We start from the raw sequence: 21,444 nt of genomic DNA on the forward strand, positions 1-21,444 counted from the left end.
CGTTGTTTGTTATAGTTGTCTTATTTCTTCTAGGTTATACATATTTCATAGGTCCTGCTTGCTCTTCTGTTGCGATATCTTCCTTAGAATTAAATATTGTCAGCCATCAACCCACTCAGCCAAAAGTGTGCGTAATCTGAGAGAATCGGGAAGCGCAAAGTGTCCAATTAGGATGGCTCAAGGGCCAACTATATATAGGCTGACTAAGTCGGGACGCTAAACCTAAACGGGACGGAATCCTGACAGAAAGCTCCTGTCACTTGGCTCTACTTTTTTACGTGACTCTGGTCAATGCTCTGTTCACCTTGCTCCACTATTTTCCTAATTAGTCACTTAGTAAGCGTATTAAGAATTTGAAATGGGATGGTAACGGCCAAATTCCATCCCTGTTTTCTTTCCGTCTTGTTTTGTTTTACTATTTAATGGATCGCCGGATTTCCGTACATGCTAGTACTGGGGGAACCAATTGAAGGAGTTGACTGAAGAACTATCCTGGAGATTGCTGTTGAGAGCGTCTCATAGCCTAAGGGGCCAGTATTAGCGTGTTACAACGCGGGTATTCTGAGTTGACCTGGTTTACCATACAAAAACATATAGAGGAGTGGGTAGTCACTGAATCAGCCAGTTCTGAGTGTTAAAATACCACCTCTTAGCTTGACACTATTTACTAACTAGTTCTCTCTTCAACACAACCAAAACCACACAACAAGATGGAAGAACAGTATTGGAAGCAGTTTCAAAACAGGCAGATTAATGATCTGCTTCATCTGAATGACTCTGATGTAGAAGAGAGCTCTGATTGGCAGGAGATAGCCTATAAGGCCGATCTTGATATCTTACATGAGGAAAGAACGGTTAGCAACGGGCAACATGAGGTGAATATATATTACCACCACCACCACCACCACTCTTTATAAACTACTATATAACTAGTTATTAACTATTCTATTAGGATCAAAACAAACTACCGATTCCGCTCACATGTGGCCTACCAGAGCCTGTTTCAGCGATGGTTATTGAACATGTGGCTGTACTACCAGAGTATCCCCAAACGCATGATGCTGGTTATACATATGTGTTACGGGGTGCCCTCACAAAGGGTTAGGAGGAGGCTAATGGGGAGTTACAGGCCTTCTCTGATTCTAAGTTGCAGTGAAAAATAATACTAGCCTAGGAAAAGCAACGTAATTGTTTTGTGTTCAACACAACGGAGGGTATATATATTGGATGGACACGTACTACTTTTGACCACTCAGTTAATCACCAATTGGCTATTAGTCCACTAAAGAGCTTGTTATCGCTAATACAATGCACTCAGTGCTTCGGTCCATTATTTATCAGCGCAGCAAACAACCTCCCGAATATGCTCACTCTCTCCTCTGTGGTCAGGAACTTCCTCCAGCACTGGTCATCAAGGCGCACTCCCTCAAGTCTAGTGTCCGTTCCATCAAACACATTCTGAAGCCTCCTGATATTGTATGACTCCCATGGAGCCTCGCCGTATGTATGGCACAATATCATCCGGGAGAAGGCGTCGGCAGTGGCTTGACAGGACGGTGGTGCTGCAGGACCAGCTACCGCGGGATAGCGACACAGGTACGTGTTGTCGAGCACATGAAAGGCGTTTCCTCGGAGGGGACTGTTGCCCTCTTCGTCAACCTGATCAAAGCGGTAGACATACAGGGATGGTGAGTCAGGGCTATTACAGGCCCTGGCGAGATTGTAAGGCAAGCGGGAAAAGCAAGCATCTGTGGCGACCCTGATAAATCCACGCAGTGCTTCCGTGTCGGAACCAGCTTCCAGGATGCCGTATTCGTTCAGAACCTCAGTGCTGAAGTCAGGATCGCTAGGGAGCGATAGAGAATGATTCAGGCTGCTCTTAACCATTGCCTTCGTTTGCCAAAACCTTTCGAGCCCAAAGATGGACAACTCATCTCGCATTGTTCCAACGACTATTCCCTGTACCCAGCTGGGAAAGGGCTGTGCGCTGTCCAGTGGTGACGTGGGCGAGCTATGGCCAACGAACCATTTAGGGTCCCAAATTGGAGACATTAACAGATCGTTCCATGCGATTAACTGCTCGGCCGAAACTGACCGTAATGCGGCGATCTTCTCATCGGCAGTTGCACCCTGAGGGACTCCGGCACACTGCAGGAGCTTATTGAACTTTAACTGGGCCTCTTCGGGCAGGATCATGGTCCAGGATGGGGCCGATTGTATGATGGCGCGTTGACAAAGTGGCTGGTCTGATCGCAGATGAGCGAGGACTGACCACGCCCCGGCCGACTCTCCGGCAATTGTTACGTTGGAGCCATCACCGCCAAAAAGGTGAATGTAATTTCGGACCTGTAGATGATGGTCAGCATGGGAACTGCATAGCGTGGTGGACCTCATGAAACAGCTGACGAACCCACTGAAGTGCAAGACGTTGGTCGTGGAGACCCTGGTTCGCCCACCCAACTTCTCCATACCGATCTGCCTCTTCCGAGAGCTCTGACGAGGATAGGAAGCCCAAGAGCCCTAACCGATAGTTGATGGAGACAAACACGATGGGCTTTTTGTTCTCAACTGAGTGCCGCACCAAGAAGTCGCCAGCTAACGCCCTCCATTAGTCGAGAACTGGGGGTAACATAGCGTACAGGCTATCGACTCACAAAAGTCAGCGTTACCGTTTTCGATTGCCCATCCACCTCCATGAATCCATACAAGAACAGGGACTTTCTCTCCAGATGAAATCACCACCTGAGGCGTGTAGATATTCAAGCGCAGGCAATCAAACTCCGACTGCTTCAGATTCGCGGCCGGTGCACCAGCGAAGAGGTGTTGCCGGAACTCGCGAGAGTTATCAGGTGGTTGAGGAGAGATTGGTCCATACTTGGTTGTATCAACACTACCATCATGACCAGCGGGGTGCACCAGCTCAGCCTGGCGGAAGCGAGCGGGAATCCTTGCGAACTGAACACCAAGAAAATGGGCTACCCTGAGTGTCGAGACAAAGCCATGGAACTCTGACTTGTCACTGATTCTAACGTCGATGCTGCTGGTCTGCACGCCAGCCTGCACTGATTGAGGCGTTGACATCACTTTGGAGGCGGCAACTGCTACACCGAGCGGCGGTACGATAAGGACTCAGTCTGAACAAATCTGGTAGGAGTGCTCAGGCCTCCATCTACTTAAGTTATAGAGTCTATAGATGGACTCCGACGACTATCCCTGTTGTGAGACCTCGGATGAAGTTGACGGCAAGAAACGAACCATGCCAGATTCCATAATAGGTCCGGAGATGCCGTCAGGCAACTATTGATAAGCACCCAGCCACGAAATGGAGCTCAATTTGCGTCAAAATTGGGAAGCCATACTCATTGGCACGGTCCTTTTGAAAACTTTGGCCGCGGAGATTTCTATCGACGGGGCCGCTGGCTGAGCAAATAGCCGTTCACCGTGACCCCATACAGCCGCCTGGGTTATACACCGACTCAGACAGTTGCTCTTATAACAACCATGACTATGGGCAGCCATTGTCTCTTGAACCATTAACCCGCGGCCCGAATAGTGCTGCAATACACATCTTCTCTCACCCCGAGTCATTAACATCCATCCTGTGGGTGACAATATTTATGGATTCTACTAACCATGGACCGACCTCCACAACCTGATCCCATATTCTAGTTCGCTAATAGATCTGTAGCCATACACTACCGTCAGATACGGATGAGGCTGGAGTTCAATATAGATATTTCTCGGGTCTAGTGCTATAATGTACGAGAGACTAACAATTGTATCATTGAAGCCTACAAAGTGGCATCCTCGAAGTCCGACCTATCACTGCATAGTGTACTTAGCTGAGCCTATCATTCGTTATTCTTTGCCTAGAGGTTGTTGCCTTCCCAAATGCCGAGCTGTCTCCCAAGAACGCCCTGGTCCTCTCTACCTTTTGGTTATTCGTTCCTTGAGGCCCCGGGTGTCCCTCCGTCCAGCCGTCATCAGATTTGGATAAAATATGCGGCGTAATCGGGTAAGGAACTCGGCACTCTAGGGTTCCCCCCTGCAAAAGACGGGGAAGCATATTGTGGGGTACAGATGATAACTAGTGTAAGAAGGCACGCCCCAGGACTACAAATAACGCAGTATTCTTCCCCAGGATTGACTCGCAAAAGTAACCAGAAATCACCATCCGGATTCTTGACATGGCAGACCAGCGAAAGGAGCAAGACGAAACGGAGATCACTCTCGACCATGAGGAGAATGTGCAACAGGAACAGCCAGCGGAGGCACTCTGGAGGGAGGTTTTAAAGCATTGGAGAGTTCTTTTATGGTGTTAGTATAGCCCCTACCCCAGACGGCTGTCAAAGATGTGGATGGTCCATCATACAATGACCGCAGCTGACGATTCTGTTCAATAGGCCTTCTCATATTCCTCCTGCCCATGAACTTTGGTTACGAGAATGCCATCGTCGGTAATCTCCTGGCTATGCCCCAGTTCCTCGTACGATTCGGACACCAGGTCAATGGAACTTGGGTTCTGAGCGCTCGGGATCAGCAGATTCTCAATGGTGCATTGTCTGTTGGGGTGTTCTGTGCTGCAATCATCACAGGCTTCCTGTCCGATGCCTATGGTCGGAAAAAGGCCATCATGATTGGCAGTATTATCTGTTGTGCTGGTGTTATGGTCCAATACTATGCTACAAGCATCTTGATGCTTTTTGGTGGGAAAGTTGTCGCAACCCTGGGGTTTGGGATTGGTCATTCTGTAGCACCAGTCTTTGTATCAGAGCTGGCACCGAGCTCATTGAGAGGAATCTGCCTTGCGCTCATTGTGAGTACGCTCTTGTTGACAGCATTTCGGTGATTCATAGCTCACCGCTGACCATCACGGGCATAGAACACGATGATAGTTGGCGGGCAATGGCTGGCCTCCTTGACGGTATACGGGTCGACCTTTCGGTCTGATGCAGATGCATGGCGAGTTCCACTAATCTGTCAGATCCACCAGGTATTGTCTTCTTAGCGGCAAGAACAATTCTCCCCGAGTCGCCAACCTGGTTCCTCATAAAGGACCGTCATGACGAAGCCCGAAAGGCGTTTCAACGATTTAACGGTCCGCACTTCGACAGCGGACCCGCCCTTAATCACACTTTGGCAGCCATTGTGGTCGAGAAGGAGAATACAAGTGGTAATCACTCTTGGATCGAGCGCTTCCAGCAGCCCAATCTACGAAGGACGACAATTGTTGTCATGACCTACCTGGCCCAGCAGCTGATTGGAGTTAACTTCATTGCTGGTTATCTCGCGTAGGATGAACAATACCCAACCTTCTTTGCAGTTGACTAATTCAGTTGTAGCTACTACTATGCGCTGGCGGGAGTGAATCACCCTGTTGCCATTGCTCAGCAATCATATACAATCCAGGTCTTTGGCAATATGTGCTCATGGCCCCTGATTGAGCGTGTTGGCCGGCGCCGACTCATCGTGGGCGGCTGCATCATGATGACAACCATGTTGCCCGTCATCGGTGGCATAAACATCCTGAATACTCCCACAGCACTCAAAGTCACCGTGGCACTCATGACTGTTTGGGGCTTCCTGGTAAGACTCTCTCCCGGAAACCGCATTGCAATCTGCCGAGACTGACTACTGAAAACCTGGTTGCAGTACCAAGCGACTCTGGGAGCATGTGCATACGCTATTGGAGGTGAAATCCCAAGCCCTGCTGTGCGCCAGAAGACCTACGCCCTCAACATGGTGGCCACGACAATATCATCCACGGTGGTGTACCAACTCATGCCGATCCTGATTAACTCAGACAAAGCTAACCTGGGTGGGAAAATTGCGTTTGTTTTCTTTGCTCCCTCTGTTCCCATGTGCTTCTATCTGTTTTTCTGTCTACCAGAGACTAGGGGCCGCAGCTTTGACGAGCTGGAGGAGATGTTTCAAGCCCGTGTTCCATCTCGCAAGTTCAAATCATATCAGACCTCGCTCACTCCGGCTGCGGTATTAGAAGGCAAATTCGAGGGCGATATCGGCACTGCGTGACCTCGGGGTTCTCGTCAATGAGCTGGTTGGATTCTTTCCATACGTGATTACAGTCAATTAGTCAATAGCTATAACTTACACTTCCCAATGATGGGGAAACTAAATGGAGTTCTACTTGTCCAAGACGATGTTCAAGATTATCAGAGAGAAAGCCTCCAGTCATCTATATTGTCATAGCCTACTGGTAATTAATCGCCGCCCCCCCATCCACCAAAATCTGCCAAAGAGATTCTACTTCATGCATGAGAGTCTGGATCCTTAAACTATCTGCGTAAATTGACTACTAGATATCTGTCGCCCTGAGCCGACCGTAATTTACAGGCCTCCAGTGACCGCGCTTGCTAGTATATATGGATGCAGGAGCACCTGCAACCTGAATTATCTGTATCCAAAATGATCATTCGGGCCAATCGGATGAAGGGGTGGAAAAAGGGGTAGATTGAACGCTTATAAACTAAGCTACATTCTTCATCAGAACGATGAATTAAGTTCTTTGCATTTCTCTGCGACTAGCGGTAATCTTAATAAGGCGTACGAATTCTGCGTTACCCCATAACACCCCTAACCCGAGACGTATAATACTTTCCAAATCGGTGGACACATGGAAAGATAGAGCGTGGTTATTCCTACGGGTATTGAGCAATCTGAAGGCTTTCAGTGTCGAGATAGCAATCATTTCGGTTGAAGCCTCCAAAATCTTGGTGGTGGACTAAACTCGGTCCCGGACCGGGGCCGGCTTCGGACAGCGTTTCGAGGCAGGTCTTTGTTGGCGAGGGCCACCGAAGGGTGGAGCTTAAATAGCCCAAGTGATGTGCGTATAAATGTCATCCTTACTCTCGTATCGTACATTCTCACGAACCCCGCAATCCGCATCCTTTAACACTTGCGCTCAGCATGACATATACCGTCACCATCCCTAAGAGAACGGACTACGCCTTCGATTTAGGCAAGTTCGGACGACGCATCACAACCTGCAACCCTGATGCCCAGGTCTGGTTCAATCGCGGTCTGATTTGGGCCTACGGCTTTAACCACAAGGAATCAGCGGTATGCTTTGAGCAGGCCATTACACACGATGAATCCTGCGCCATGGCCTACTGGGGCCTAGCGTATGCCCTGGGCCCCAATTACAATCAGCCCTGGGAATTGCTTGGTGCCGATCTCAACATTGTCGTGCAACGCACCTATCACGCCGCGCAAAAGGCACAGTCTCTTGCCGCTAATGCGACGCCGATGGAACAGGCTCTTATATCCGCCATCCAAGATCGCTAAAAAAGCGATCAGCCTGCCAGTATGGGACAGTACAGAATCCAGAATCAAGCTTATGCGGACGCCATGGAAATGGTCTATCGCGATTTTGGAGACGATCTAGACGTTGCGGCGTTATACGCGGAGTCACTGATCAACCTGACTCCTTGGAAGCTCTGGAATCTGGTGACTGGCGAGCCTAATCCGGGGACACGTACCCTAGATGCCAAAAAGGTGCTGGAAACAGCCCTGAAGCACAAAGATGCTTATGAGCATCCTGGTGTTCTGCATATGTATATTCATCTCATAGAGATGTCTCACACTCCAGAGCTTGGCCTCATTCCGGCCGAACACCTGCGAGACCTGATTCCAGATTCCGGGCACCTGCGCCATATGCTTCCCATCTGGATATATTAGTCGGGGATTATCGAGCTGCCATCCGCGCTAACCAACATGCTACCAGTGCAGACGAGAAGTTCATAGGGCACGAGGGCACATTCAACTTCTATACAATTTACCGTATGCACAACTACCACTCGCTCATTTATGCAGCGATGTTTGCCGGCCAAAAAGCGGTTTCACTCACCGCTGTTGACCGCCTGGAAGCTACCCTTCCAAAGGAGCTCCTTAACGGAATTGCTGACATTCTCGAAGTGTTCATGTCCGTGCGCTGGCACGTTATGGTCCGTTTTGGCATGTGGAACGAGATTATCCAGCGCCCACTCCCCGACGACACAGACCTATTCTGTGTCACTACGGCTCTCGCATATTACGCTAAGGGCGTCGCGTATGCCGCAAGTGAGAAAATTGCCGACGCTGAGTGCCAGCGAGACTTGTATCGCGAGGCAGCAAAGCGCGTCCCAGAGTCACGGCTGGATTACCCGAATAAATGCGTCGACATTCTGGGTGTGGCGTCCGCCATGCTGGATGGCGAGATCGAGTACCGACGCGGAAACTACCACCAGGCATTTGAGCACCTTCGCCGGTCTATTGAGTTGGATGATGGGTTAGGATATAGTGAGCCGTGGAGTTGGATGCAACCAGCCCGTCATGCTTACGCTGCTCTCTTGCTAGAGCAGGGTCACGTCGAGGATGCGGTAGATGTGTACCGCGCTGATCTAGGACTTGATGGCACTGTGATTCGTGCTCGCCAGCACCCGAATAATGTGTGGGCTTTGCAAGGGTACTATGAGTGTTTGATGCGCTTAGGTCGGTCGACCGAAGCACGGGTAATCGAGCCGCTGTTGAAGGTGGCTCTTGCGATAGCTGATGTCCCTGTGAAGTCGTCGTGTTTTTGTCGGACTGATCTTTGGCAGGCCCCATGTCCGGCAGACATATGTTGCCAGGGGGGGTTTTGATTGAGATAGCCTTATATTTTCAGCTAACATAGAGCGTGTTAATGGGTATGTGGAGGTGGACTTTGGGTTCTAAAGGTGTGTAGCTACATTGGCCATACTAAGTGTCCTCTGAAGAGTGATGTTGCTCTTAAGAACCTGCCTCTAGGAGAAGTTTGTTCACCGACGTTGGACAAACTGCGATTGATTTCATCAAATGTCTTGATCTGGGCAGCCTTTGTCGCGTTCCAATGACTTCCTTTTATATATTTGGTATATCGTCTTACTTTACTACCAATATAGTCGGAGGAAGTTTGGTTTTCAAACAACTTGTTCCGCGTACTTTGTTGCTGATCAACACAGTAACTTGGGACCAAATCTGTGGCATGTTTTACATTTTCACTGGACGCTCCATTATAAGTTGTTAGGTAGGCCCTATGAAACGAAGGACATCGATTTTGGACTATAATATCGATGAAGAGCCACCGAAGCCAGAGTGAGAGGGGTCATACTCCGCCTCCAGTGGATACCCGGCACTGTGATGACCCAGGACACGATGCAGCGGATCGGCTGGCCAAGGAAGCTGTAATTCCAGGCAAGCTGCATCCATTTCAACCTCTTCTATCAAGGGAGAAGGCATTTATTCGTAACTGCATCCGTTCACAGTGGGAGCAGGAATGGAAGACATATAAAAAAAGGAGTCATCTTCGCAAGATTGATACTCCAACACCTGCCGCCTACACGAGGCTGCTGTATAGTTCAGGACCAAGAAACCGGGCCTTCCTGCTGACACAAATGCGAGTGGGCCACTCCTAGTTATCAACATAAAGTTATGCCAAGACCTACGGGTTTCGAGATGACGATCAGTGTGCATGCGGTCCTTGTCTTGGTAGACTGCTCACAATTAAAGATACACCGGCAAGAGCTCTGGAGGAAAGTCGGCGACGCATTCAACAGCGTATCAACTTTGCTAGGATGCAGTGATGAAGGTAAGAAAGGGAAAGTAGATAGCTTACTTGGGGAAATGGGCGTAGTGGGGCCAGATTGCCGTGATGATCTGCCCAAAACCGATGCCTCCCTGAAAGGTTTTGATGGAAAACCAGAACCACCCGATGATCATGCAGGATCCTAAAGGGACATAGCTGAAATAGTAACCGAAGGAAGCCCGGGAAGTGATGGGCAAAGGAGTGTGAAGATGGGCTCCAGCAATCCCGTTGACAGCTAGAACAGTACCCAGAACGAGCCCCCCTGCAAATACTGCTAAGACAGATTGCCACCACGTTAGACCAAGAGTCTATTTGGTGGATTTTTTTATCTTAGCCTTTGCAAGATGGACCTCCTCGGCAAGACTCGTACTCGACGTGCGATCCATTAGCCCCCCTGTCAGCTAAGTATTGTGATTCAACGCGGCCGTTATCCTGCCAATGCTCCGGGAAATCTCAAACAGAAAGCCAGTACTGTTTGCCAGAAATCGCGTTTTGGTGATGATGACTATCTTACAGTTTTATACAGGATTAGGACCACGTTGAAACCAACCTATGGCGCAAATATATACAACTTTCCATTGATTGAGTTAATAGCTCGTTACACCAGTGTAGATCAATATTGCACCATACCATTATTGGTTAAATGTCAGGCTGGATGAGCATTTTAACATGCTTAGTTTTATTGACAATCAGTTCCTGAAATCCTCCCTCAATGATGTTCGAAAGTGGCACGACGGACGTAATCATCTCCTCTGCTGGAAGTCTTCCAGACGACTGGAGAGACAGAACCTCTTCAAAGTCCTTTCTCAAGTAGCAAATACCGCCAGTTAAATGTTTTTCTTGGAGAGACAAAGCATTAAGATTGAGACTTAGTGGCTTCTCATGGATTGCAACGTTGAAAATGGTTCCTCCTGGCCTGACTGACGCGATGGCGGTGTCAAGAGTAGCCTGGAGGCCAGACGCGTCAAAAGCGATGTCGACCCCCTCGTCTGTCAACTCATGAACTGCCCTTAGTACGGGGTCAGACACCTGGCTTTCCTGCACAGGGTTTATGACAATATCCGCTCCAAGGCGCTTGGCTTGGTCAATTCGCAGATCGGACACCTCACTTATTAATATCTTCTTCGCCCCTTTCGATCGCAAAAGTATGAGTAGACCCAACCCAATTGGTCCCGCGCCAAGGATCAAGATATTGTCACCAGCGGCAAAACCTGACCTTTCGATCATATGGCAGGCTACAGCCAAGGGTTCTGCGAGAGCAGCGGCCCTTAGCGAGACGTTATCAGGAACGGGAACGATATTGGCTGCATTGACAGAAATTTCTCCGGAGAAACCACCACCAGGCGCGTTGATTCCATAATATGTGGCCCGTTTGCAAGTATTAAAGCGCCCGCGTAGGCAAGAAGTGCATGCCGCAGCTTGAATCTGCGGATCTGCCAGCAAAGGGTTCACTACTACTTTCTGCCCAATGCGGATCCCCTCGACGTCTGCCCCGACTTCAACAACCGTGCCGGATATTTCATGTCCAAGGATTACTGGAAGCTTTGCGCCAGAGTGAGGATTTGTCTCCTGGGGTTGAGGGGCGAGGATAGGCCCTGCCTGACACTCGTGTATATCTGAGCCGCAGATTCCGCAGTAAGCCACGCGCACTCGGACTTGGTCGGAAAGGCAATCCCTGCATCTAACTGTAAGCGGATGCTCCTAGGATAAGAGGCTAGATGTGTATTTACGGAATGGGAACAGTGTCAAGTCTAATATCCTGCCGTCCGTGTAAACGGAGTGCCAGCATGGTGTCTCGAGTCATAGCGTGTCTGATGGTTGTGGTTTTGCGATACAAGAGTGAATTTTGTTTTTTTTTTTTTTTTTTCTCCCCTGTCAGAAAGTAAGGCGAAAATGAGGGAAGCCATACGGTAAATATATCATTATGGCTGCTGGGTGCCCCCACCCTGAAAGTTATCTATGGACTTTTCGTACCCCCTCCCCCGCATCTACTCAAGGTTTAACATAAAGCCGCGCTTACAACATATAACCTATACCACCAATATACTGTGACCGTGATAACTCCAAGAACCGGAAGTTAATATGGCCCTCATTTTCATGATGTACCTCAAAAAACAGGACACAGAAGTTGGCAGAGATTTGAAAGAAAGAGGGAAATAGAAGTAGGAAATACTGATACCGACATAGTAGCTACCGGCCACTCTCAATAATTTTTGGCTGTATGTCTCCAGAACGAGTTAACAGAATGTAGAAATTGTTAATAGATCTCAATTGCCCCGATATTTGCGTATCACCAGTAAAATTGATCATCCTTAAGGACAATAGAAATTTGACAGACAAGCAAGTAATGATTTCTTATACTACCTGTTTCTAATATACCTAAGCTGTCAAAGTTCAGCCAATCGAACATGACAGTAGCTCCTATCTACGAATCTCACGAAATATATCAAAACACTTCTTTCGTCAACGTCAAATCTCTCCAGCATCCACCTTCTTCGCACCGTACACACTGTCCACATTTTCCACGTGTATAACCTCTTTGGCCTTCCGAGCGGCGTCCCTGTAGGTCATGTTCCTGCCACCGTGGTATTTGATCTCGAAGAGCCTGTCGACTTCTTCCAGAGACAGGCCCGAGGTCTCCACGTAAAAAAGCCAGCATATGGGGCAAAAGGCAAAGTTCGTGATGGCGAAGACGAGGTAATATTTCCATCCAATGTTTTCAATGGCTGGTCGCAAAGTTATTATTAAGAAAATTACAGTCGCAGTGGACGGGTCTCATATACCTGTTGGAGTCACAGAGACAATCACATAGACACCCAGCCAATTCGTAACCATGGCAATAGCGCTTCCCAGATTCCGTGTGTGATGCGAGTTAATCTCGGAAGGGTACATGAAAGGGATGACAAGAAAAGACAACCCCTATTGCTTTCACGTTAGCACTGCACAATGTTTGCGGATGGGAGGCAACCCGGCAAGGACACCCAGAGGACTTACGAAGAAAAAATAGTAGAGGAAGATAAAGGCGACTGCAACACCGTTAAGAGCCTTTGTGTCAATTCCCAGTCCCAGGGCCGCCATAGCAAAACAGAGAGATTGGCCCGCTGAGCCAAAGATCAGTAGTCGTCGGCGCCCGACCTTGTCAATCACAAACGATGCCATCCCCGCCCAGAACATCCATTGCATGGAGTCCACGGCCGACAATATTAAGGACATACGGTCGCTGAATCCGAAAGACCGCTTGAGGACAACCGGCAGATAGTACGCGACCACGTTGATGCCCCCGAACTGTTGCATGAAATTTGCGCCCGCTCCTAGCGCGATTCGACGAAAGTTCTGTTGTGGACCATTGGTGAAAATGTGTCGCCATCCGGAGATTTGAGATTCGTTCTCGTGACTTATGATCTCTTGGATGGTTCGGAGCTCTTGCAAGACGTCGTCCATTGAGGGCTTCACTGCAAGGCGAGCCAGCACATCCCGCGCTTCATCGTCACGCCCACGCAAGCAAAGCCAGCGAGGAGATTCAACCATGAATGGCACAATTGCAAGGGTAAGAACTGACAGCACTGATTGGAACGCCAGTGGGAACCTCCAAGCGACCGGCTGATCAGGGATATACGTAAAGGCGAAGTTTACCCAGTTGGCAACCACGAAGCCAAAGACAAGGAGGGTAAGTTGGATTGACATCAGGATCCCACGGTGCTTTGGATCGCAGGTCTCGCTCTGCCAGATTGGAACAGTAGTAGTATTCATACCAATTCCGATGCCGGACACAATGCGGCCGACGATCATATGGGGGAGCGTAAAGGCGGTTGCTTGGAGAACACCACCGACTGTGAGTAAAGCACAGGCAAGGCCGATTGATTTCCGTCTGCCAAGGCGATCACCAAGAAACATGGACATAAAGGCCCCAATCACGCATCCAAGCACATACGAAGAAACAATCTGTCCTTCAACTGTAGCATCTGGATGATCGAACTGTTCCTGAAACGATGGGTTGGACAGTATACCGCCGAAAACACCTTGGTCGTACCCAAACAACATGAATGCCAGGCCGCAGGCAACGGTGATACCGATAGAGAGGATGCGGCCTTGAAGGCGCAGACCGGGCAGGACGGAGAAAGTCATACTAGGTTGGGTAGTACTGAAGGAACTGAAATCGTGATTGCGGGTTACTTCAATTCAGTCGTGGTGGCCGAGTATGTATTATCTCGAATCTGGTCAATGAGATGAAATTTTGAATTCAGTGTTCCATCACTGACTATAGGGAAGGGGGGAAGGCATTATAAACGCCTCATTTTGCTTCAGGTTCAGTTTACCATCATGTTGTTAAACTTCGTGCTAAAAGGACACATAACCTAAGTAATATCTTCGACCCTGAATGCTGACAACATCAGCTGGTTGGTTCTACCTCTCAGCCGTTATCAGGGAACCATTGATGAGATAGGAAAGATAATCTGTCACGCTTAGGAAACCGTATGGTCATTGATTTGCGTAATTAACAGCTAGAATAGCGAACGTTCGCAGAAGAAAACATGCTTTCGTATGTGCAAAATCCTCCAGATCCGGAGTGGTCAGCGAATGGTGCGGTGGGCATTGCAAAATTACTCCACTGGGTAAATATTTAAATGCTCAGCAAGAGGGTAGTGATCTCTAACCAGTGCGGGAACGTCGATAGAACCTCAGCATTGGATGATGTTCCGGGGTTAGTTGAGGGTGGGAAGCTATGTAAGCTCTGTCCCGCGGCTACTTTGTCCAAGAGCTCCCCCGGAAAGCAGAATTTGCGGGGTAAAGCTGGGTTTCCACACATACAATCAGCTCGGAAATTGGAGAAAAAAAAAAAGTATGCTTTCGTCTAGCTTTAGTTTCCCGCGGCTTGTAGTCAATTGCGTGGAAGTGGCCGGCTACTTACACCGTAGAATCAATACAGGCCTTCTGGAGAGATAAATCCACGCAGAACCGAGCACTAGATTAGGTGGTGCCCATTGAATCAGAGATACTCCTGAGTTGACGTGAACCATGGCTTCGCCTCTAACTGCGATTGTGACCGGCGCGGCGCGGGGAATGTGTGTTGGCCTCTGGATCCGATGATAATAACTGCATGACTGACATTATTCATTAGCGGTCGTTCCATAGCGCTTCGCCTGGCTCGGGATGGCTACCGCGTTGCTATTAATGACGTTCCAAGCTCGACAGCGGAGATCGAACAATTCGTGAATGAGCTCAATAGCACTGCAGTTGGGGGTAGGAGCCCGGTTGAAAAATCTGGTGCAGAAGCGATTCGAGCGATAGCCATACCTGGAGATGTGACTTCGCGAAGCGATGTAGTGTCTATGATATCGAAAACAGTTTCCACTTTGGGTCCACTACACCTCATGGTTTCCAATGCCGGGAAGGCACCAGTGAAGCCTTTGCTGTCCTCTACAGAGGATGACGTTGCGGACGTATTCTCTTGCAACTTCAAGGGAGTCTTTAACTGTTACACGGAGGCAGCCCGCCAAATGATTGCGCAAGGTGACCCGGAGGAAGTATTTGGACGGCAAAAGTACAAGATTGTTGGGGCCTCTTCTATCGCCGGATTCAGAGCGTTTGCGGCGCTGGGTTTGTACTCTGCCACCAAGTTCGCAGTTCGTGGGCTCACTCAGGCTATGGCTCTGGAATTGGCTTCACATAAAATTACCGTCAATGCATACGCCCCGGGAATAGTGGGAACATCCATGTGGACCAAAGTGGATGAGATGCTTGGCCAGATTGAGGGTCGGGCTCCTGGCGAGAGTCTCAAACATTATAGCAAGAGTATTGCGCTTGGGAGGACAAGTATTCCGGATGATGTCGCTGGACTAGTGGGTGGGTTTCTCGCAAGTGAAGATTCAGACTACGTGACTGGGCAAACTATGCTGGTGGATGGAGGCATCGTTCTTACGTGAGTCGTCGCAGAGCTGAGACCTAGAATAGCATCTACTGGAACTTTATTATAACATATAGAAACGCTTGCTTACACGTAGTTACTTGCTTAGCTAACGTTAGAATTCCACGTATTCTTGTGTACGAGGAAAAATTTACTAAGTTACGTGCTGGCGCTTTGAAGATTGAGACCGTCTATATCCTCTGTGAGTTTCGGGCTGGCCGAGTAACATTGGAATTTTCTGTATACGCAATCTTTTTATCGCAAACATATCATCTAATGCCCTCATTCTTACTCTCAAAGCTACTTATCGGCCTCGAAAATGATCTTCTGTGACCTCATACGGTTGAAATCATCGTAACTGAAAATTGTTAGCGACCAGCTGTCTTTGCGTGAAGAGAGAGAGAGTGCTCACCTCTGAGGAGCTTGGGATAGCGGCCGAACATCTGCAACCATGAAACTGCAAGAATCCTGTTTCCGCGCAAACAACTTCACAGCCTCCTTGAACATGCCTAAATCCGACTATGTTAGATTTGACGCAGAAGGGCAAATACCGGGCATACACACTTCGAGCGGGGCATCTACCCATCTGAATGGAAAGATTCTTGGAATACGCTTCAAAGCCTGTCCATGGAACTGGCTCGTTGTGTACCCCGACGCTGGAGATGCGGCCAAAGGGTCGAAGTAGATCGAAGCCGAGCCTCAGAGCATCAGCGTGGCCGACAACCTCAATGACGATATCAGCGCCTCGCCCATCAGTTAGGTCCTTGACTCTTCTTTCGAGACCTTCTCTATCAGTCTCAAAGTTCCACGCCTCGGCACCAAGCTCCTTCGCACGTTGTAGACGTGAGGCGACCTTATCCACGGCAAGCAGATGTTTCGGGCGATATTCCAGAGCACTCATAAGAGCAAATAGACCAACAGGCCCACAGCCGAGAAGAAGAACAGTGCATCCCTCAACTGCAGGTTTGTCCAGCCCTTTGAACGCATTGGAGGCTGCAAAATATCCTGTTGGGAAAATGTCTGCCATGAAGACGAGCTTCTTCTCGTCAATCTCCTTCGGAGCCTGGATCAAGCTGGCATCTGCCATCGGTACGCGCACATATTCAGCTTGACCACCATCAAGAAGAGGGGACCCAAATAGCTTGGAGTTGACACAACGTGAACTTATCTCCAAGCGGCAGTAAAAACACGTCCCGCAATTCACAGTAAAGGGTGCCACAACATGGTCGCCTTTCTTGAAATGCTGAACTCCAGAGCCCAATTCAAACACCGTGCCTGTAAACTCGTGGCCCATAATAAACCCTGAGCCTGCGGGCTGGTGTCCTCGATATACATGGAGTTCGCTAGGATGGCTGTTAGCACAATGGAGTGCAAGGAAAGGCAATGAGCTTAGCGACTTACCTACCACACAGCGCCGTGTACCGCACCTTAAGGATTACATCCGTCTCATCTTGGATCACTGGGATTGGCCGTTGCTCCACTGCGACTTGCAAGGGTCCTTTGAATACGACAGCTTGCATTTTACGGCTTCGTTTCAGTTGACGAGTCTATTTCTGAAGTATACCTAATGAGCTGAGCTGGTTCGACATAGTATTATATAGCTACAAGCTCGAATGCTCTGCAATAATCCTTCCTAGTATCTGGATCATGCCAGGACTGTACGCCGAGGATTTTTTTTTTTCCCTTTCGGTTGTAGCGAACTGCATAAAGCCACGGATACAACTTCCAAAGATCCGCGGGACCTCAATTGACGAGTAGCGCAGGATCTGGGGCACGGTAGGTCTACGACCATGAATAATCTGCCTAGGTTTATGCTATCAAATTAACTGTTGCTCAGCTTCATATTGTCTTTTAAGGAACGCGGGTTGATGAGCGGGATCAATCATAAAACGACCATCGTCCATGTGGAATCATTTGCGACAGATACTAGTTGGAACGTCAGCATTTTAGGACCAGTCTGCCCAGGTAACTAAGGCCCTCCTTTTTTAAAGACTAAATTTATCTAATATACAACTAAACGCTTTTGCAGCTGCAGGACATTCCAGTATGGAATCAACCCAGCAGGTCACCGCGCCAGCTGCTGAACTGTTGGATCTCAAAAATCCAGCATTGCTAGTGACATCAGGATTGATCAATGGTCAAGAAATAAAGGGGGCTGAAGGCAAGACATTCCCTGTGATAGAGCCATCAAGTGCAACAGTGCTTGCCCATTGTGCAGACCTGTCAAAGGAACATATCATAGCGGCCATCGAGGCCGCCGATAAAGGATATGTCACGTACTATGAGACTACCACCGCAAGGGAACGAGGGCTATTCTTGAAAAAGTTCTACCACCTAATGCTTGACAATGCAGACGACTGTAAGTTAACCATCCTCCTCCTCCTCCTCTCCGCTCTTATATTTCAGGTGAATCAAGCCTAATACCTCCGCACTTCCACACAGTGGCCAGAATCCTTTCCCTAGAGAACGGGAAGACAATCGCCGAGGCAGGAGGAGAAATCAACTATGCTGCCTCGTTCGTTTCCTGGTTTGCCGAAGAAGCGACTCGCGCATACGGAGACACCATCCCTTCATCTTACGCGTACACAGAGGTTTTCACCTTGAAAGAACCGGTGGGAGTGTGTGGTATTATCACTCCTTGGAATTTCCCTGCTGCCATGATTACTCGAAAGATCGCCCCCGCCCTGGCTGCAGGTTGTTCAGTGGTTATCAAACCTCCTCGAGAGACTCCTTTCAGCGCACTTGCCTTGGGCAAACTGGCTATAGCTGCGGGTATTCCAGCTGACTGCATCCACATTGTTCCCACGAGCGACCGGCAAGCAGCCTCGGAGTTAGCGGCAAATGCCAAAGTCAAGAAACTCAGCTTCACTGGCTCGACTGGGGTTGGTAAAACACTGACGACGCTAGCCGCTCAAACAATGAAACGGGTCAGCATGGAACTCGGAGGCAATGCTCCGTTCATTGTATTTGAAGATGCGAATCTGGACCAAGCAGTTGCGGGAGTAATGGTCTGCAAATTTCGTTCGTCGGGCCAGACTTGCGTGGTAATTTGCCTTATTGTCTCTATTTCATTCTTTTGAAATTCCTTTGCTAACTGTCCCCAAAGTGCGCAAACCGCATCCTTGTCCACGAAAATGTACAGGAAGCGTTTATCGCAAAGCTTATCCAGAAGGTTCGAACCCTCAAGCTTGGAAGAGGTATAGACATCGACACTACACAAGGACCCTTAGTCAACGCCGCCGCTGTCAAGAAAGTCGCGGAGCATGTTCAGGATGCAATTGCCAAAGGGGCAATTTTGCACACTGGGGGCAAGTCACCAAGTAACTTGTCGGGATTCTTTTATGAGCCGACGGTCATCAGTGGCGTAACGCCTGACATGACTGTCGCTTATGAGGAGACTTTTGGGCCGCTAGCGGCTATCTTCAGCTTCAAAAGTGAACAGGAGGCAGTGGACTTGGCCAATGCTACTGAATTCGGTCTAGCTGGATACTTCTTTAGTGAGAATGTTGGGCGTGTTATGAGAGTGGCGCGCCGACTTGAGTGTGGTATGGTTGGCGTGAACACAGGACTTATCAGCGCTGCAGAGTCGCCTTTCGGCGGCATCAAAGAGAGTGGATTGGGGAGAGAAGGCAGCAAGTATGGCTTGCAAGAGTACCAGAACATTAAGAGTGTCACTCTTGGCAATTTGCAGGCTTGATGGGTTTCACCATGTGCTTGGTGAATCTGTACCGTTTTAAGAGAATGAGGCTAAGCCCTGTGGTAGTTGGGACGTTCCGGCCGGTTTGCTTCCTGTTGAAGCCAAACCGTCCCTTATCCTAGGTAGCATGCAAGAAACACTTGTTTTTGAAGTTCTACGTACTCTACCGTACGCCACAGCTAGCCCAGAGATATTTAGCGATATCTTTTGATCAAGCTCTCAAATTCAGCATCCATTCAGTAGCTTAGCATATTCTTGTATTCCATGGGTGTTGCGCAGCCACGTCATCAACAAATCAAGCCACGGTCCCGCGGCTATTTGGCTACTTTTCTGGTATAAGATAAGACGGCCAATCTTTGTCACCATCCGTACAGAACATACCGACCGTCATTATTACTGATTTCCCCAACAATCCGAGAGTTCGCCGTCCCGTCATGTCGTCTGTCGAATTCGGATTTCTGCTCCCCAATGGAACCCGTATAGTGCACGGCACCGGAGCCGCCACCAGAGACGCCTTCCCTCCGGCTTTGGGCATTCCGGGCCGACTCCAAACCTTCAGCGGAGGCCATGTCAACGACCCGTCTACGCCTTGTTTTTGCGGACCTCAAGGATTATTACCTTTCGACACAAAGACGCGAATGCCGCGTCATGTGCATATGGCGCCAGACCCTGCAGGCAAAGGCCATCGATATGTCGTTGAGAAGATCATGGTTATGGAGGGGGTGGCAGTAGCCGAGCTTGGGGGCGAATTCTACGTAATTCCACCTCATACCTTGGTGTTAATAGGGGCTGGCGTACCACACACCTGGACCGCGTGCCCACCAGGAATCGATTTTGGGGCATTAGGATTTTCCACCGAGGAGAAAGTGGTTTCAACAGGGAAATTTGTGGCGGTTTTCGAATATGAAGCTCCTACTTCGTTCTTCCCGACAGCGCAAACAAATACTCTGGCCACGGAAGAGGAATATGTCAGATGCGACGATCTGCACGCCATAAGGATTCCAGGCATGACGGCAGAAGAAATTCAAGAACGGGCATGGTTTGTGTGGGGGAAGGAAATTCGGAAGCTCTCCCCCTTACATAACTAGATAATGCTTGCTGTCTTCTGTAGTCTACCTTATGGTGCCATTTCGTTATCGAGATTAAGAGCAGCGAAATTAACGTGTCCAATGAACTTATTTCTCAGACCCAAGTTTCTCCCCTTGCTCTACCGTCAAATACGATTTGGATTCTAGAACCACAGCCTGCCACGGTTGGAGAACTACGGCAAGCCATTGGGACAAATCCGAAAAAACGAGAATTCTATTTGAAGTGTGTCCACCGCTCCTATTCCCGCCCACGTGCAATACGAATCAAAGGTAGTGGTATAATGAACTAGGTAGTTGATGGTTGTAGTAGATTCTGACAGCATTCACTGCTATTGCCCTCAATTGTTATATATAAGGGCAGCCTCAGCCTGGGAAACTATGTCTATATACCTCTTAACCGGATGATGAAATTTCAGTATATATTATCATATTCAGGCAGTATTAGTAAGTGTTTACTATAAAACTAGGAACCCCTAATAGATATACCCTATTGTCTCTATTAGTATAATAAATTCAAGGTCAACTAGGCAATTCTTATACACCAATGGGTGCTAATTGCTTGCGATCGCCCTGGAGAATGCTTTGCGCGATGAACAGCCCTCTCCTATTGGGTCCGCCTTAGTTGTTCAAGTAGCCTTTGCCATTCATCTACAACATCTCTATCTTTAGTATTTCGTAGGAATCAAGCACATACGACCATAGGGTGTGGAGAACAGGGCTTCCCGTCCGCTCAGCCGTACTTAAGCCACACGCCGGCCGGTTAGTAGTTGGGTGGGTGACCACCAGCGAATCCTGGCTGTTGTATGTTGGAGTTCACCAACTTTTTTTAATTCGTTGGGTTTAGCGCCCTCGCCGCCCTGTCTTCACCCCCTTCACTCGGCTCACCTGAATCTCACCTGAATCGCCTGAACCTCAATACTGCTCACCCAGTGACCCCGCTCAACCCCTGTTCTGCTGACGTGTCCTTTCCAGCACCCTCGGTTTATCATGTAAGCGTAACGGAGTTTCGCACGCCATATCGTGGCGGAGTACACAGGTCAGGTGCCGGGTCAGAAACGCCGGAAGCCGGCCCCACAGGTCTTGGCACAAGCCGCGCGGCACCTCACCTTTTAAATACTGTACCACGCCCGGTGAATTTCGCTTCCTGTATTTA

General features: G+C 49.0%; 10 protein-coding genes across 10 annotated transcripts; 6 read left to right on the forward strand and 4 right to left on the reverse strand.

Moving 5' to 3' along the window:
* Positions 1-1,314: 1,314 nt before the first annotated feature.
* Positions 1,315-3,081, reverse strand: CDV56_107441 (putative carboxylesterase; the record flags this gene model as incomplete). The annotated part of the gene is made up of 3 exons (XM_026761060.1): positions 1,315-2,346; positions 2,411-2,595; positions 2,655-3,081. 3 exons carry the CDS (start codon positions 3,079-3,081, stop codon positions 1,315-1,317), a joined length of 1,644 nt encoding a protein of 547 aa, XP_026614497.1.
* Positions 3,082-4,187: 1,106 nt separating this feature from the next.
* Positions 4,188-6,033, forward strand: CDV56_107569 (uncharacterized protein; the record flags this gene model as incomplete). Its single annotated transcript, XM_026761188.1, has 5 exons — positions 4,188-4,317; positions 4,404-4,820; positions 4,994-5,291; positions 5,343-5,586; positions 5,653-6,033. The coding sequence occupies 5 exons, from the start codon at positions 4,188-4,190 to the stop codon at positions 6,031-6,033; spliced, it is 1,470 nt and encodes a 489-aa protein (XP_026614498.1).
* Positions 6,034-6,927: 894 nt separating this feature from the next.
* On the forward strand, positions 6,928-7,305 carry CDV56_107684 (uncharacterized protein; the record flags this gene model as incomplete). The annotated part of the gene is made up of 1 exon (XM_026761303.1): positions 6,928-7,305. One exon carries the CDS (start codon positions 6,928-6,930, stop codon positions 7,303-7,305), a length of 378 nt encoding a protein of 125 aa, XP_026614499.1.
* Positions 7,306-7,368: 63 nt separating this feature from the next.
* Positions 7,369-8,712, forward strand: CDV56_107700 (tetratricopeptide repeat protein; the record flags this gene model as incomplete). Its single annotated transcript, XM_026761319.1, has 3 exons — positions 7,369-7,697; positions 7,745-8,604; positions 8,663-8,712. 3 exons carry the CDS (start codon positions 7,369-7,371, stop codon positions 8,710-8,712), a joined length of 1,239 nt encoding a protein of 412 aa, XP_026614500.1.
* A 1,528-nt stretch (positions 8,713-10,240) lies between these two features.
* On the reverse strand, positions 10,241-11,405 carry CDV56_107805 (2,3-butanediol dehydrogenase; the record flags this gene model as incomplete). The annotated part of the gene is made up of 2 exons (XM_026761424.1): positions 10,241-11,276; positions 11,332-11,405. The coding sequence occupies 2 exons, from the start codon at positions 11,403-11,405 to the stop codon at positions 10,241-10,243; spliced, it is 1,110 nt and encodes a 369-aa protein (XP_026614501.1).
* A 665-nt stretch (positions 11,406-12,070) lies between these two features.
* On the reverse strand, positions 12,071-13,726 carry CDV56_107868 (sugar porter family MFS transporter; the record flags this gene model as incomplete). Its single annotated transcript, XM_026761487.1, has 3 exons — positions 12,071-12,327; positions 12,385-12,520; positions 12,596-13,726. 3 exons carry the CDS (start codon positions 13,724-13,726, stop codon positions 12,071-12,073), a joined length of 1,524 nt encoding a protein of 507 aa, XP_026614502.1.
* An 891-nt stretch (positions 13,727-14,617) lies between these two features.
* On the forward strand, positions 14,618-15,525 carry CDV56_107949 (uncharacterized protein; the record flags this gene model as incomplete). Its single annotated transcript, XM_026761568.1, has 2 exons — positions 14,618-14,664; positions 14,721-15,525. The coding sequence occupies 2 exons, from the start codon at positions 14,618-14,620 to the stop codon at positions 15,523-15,525; spliced, it is 852 nt and encodes a 283-aa protein (XP_026614503.1).
* A 281-nt stretch (positions 15,526-15,806) lies between these two features.
* On the reverse strand, positions 15,807-17,026 carry CDV56_107990 (alcohol dehydrogenase family protein; the record flags this gene model as incomplete). Its single annotated transcript, XM_026761609.1, has 4 exons — positions 15,807-15,864; positions 15,919-16,015; positions 16,089-16,849; positions 16,908-17,026. 4 exons carry the CDS (start codon positions 17,024-17,026, stop codon positions 15,807-15,809), a joined length of 1,035 nt encoding a protein of 344 aa, XP_026614504.1.
* A 526-nt stretch (positions 17,027-17,552) lies between these two features.
* CDV56_108052 (NAD-dependent succinate-semialdehyde dehydrogenase) lies at positions 17,553-19,203 on the forward strand (the record flags this gene model as incomplete). Its single annotated transcript, XM_026761671.1, has 3 exons — positions 17,553-17,865; positions 17,949-18,550; positions 18,613-19,203. 3 exons carry the CDS (start codon positions 17,553-17,555, stop codon positions 19,201-19,203), a joined length of 1,506 nt encoding a protein of 501 aa, XP_026614505.1.
* Positions 19,204-19,637: 434 nt separating this feature from the next.
* Positions 19,638-20,291, forward strand: CDV56_108120 (uncharacterized protein; the record flags this gene model as incomplete). Its single annotated transcript, XM_026761739.1, has 1 exon — positions 19,638-20,291. One exon carries the CDS (start codon positions 19,638-19,640, stop codon positions 20,289-20,291), a length of 654 nt encoding a protein of 217 aa, XP_026614506.1.
* Between the last annotated feature and the right edge of the window lie 1,153 nt (positions 20,292-21,444).

Source organism: Aspergillus thermomutatus (assembly GCF_002237265.1).
Source record: "Aspergillus thermomutatus strain HMR AF 39 chromosome Unknown NODE_93, whole genome shotgun sequence".
NCBI classification, from domain to species: Eukaryota; Fungi; Ascomycota; class Eurotiomycetes; order Eurotiales; family Aspergillaceae; genus Aspergillus; species Aspergillus thermomutatus.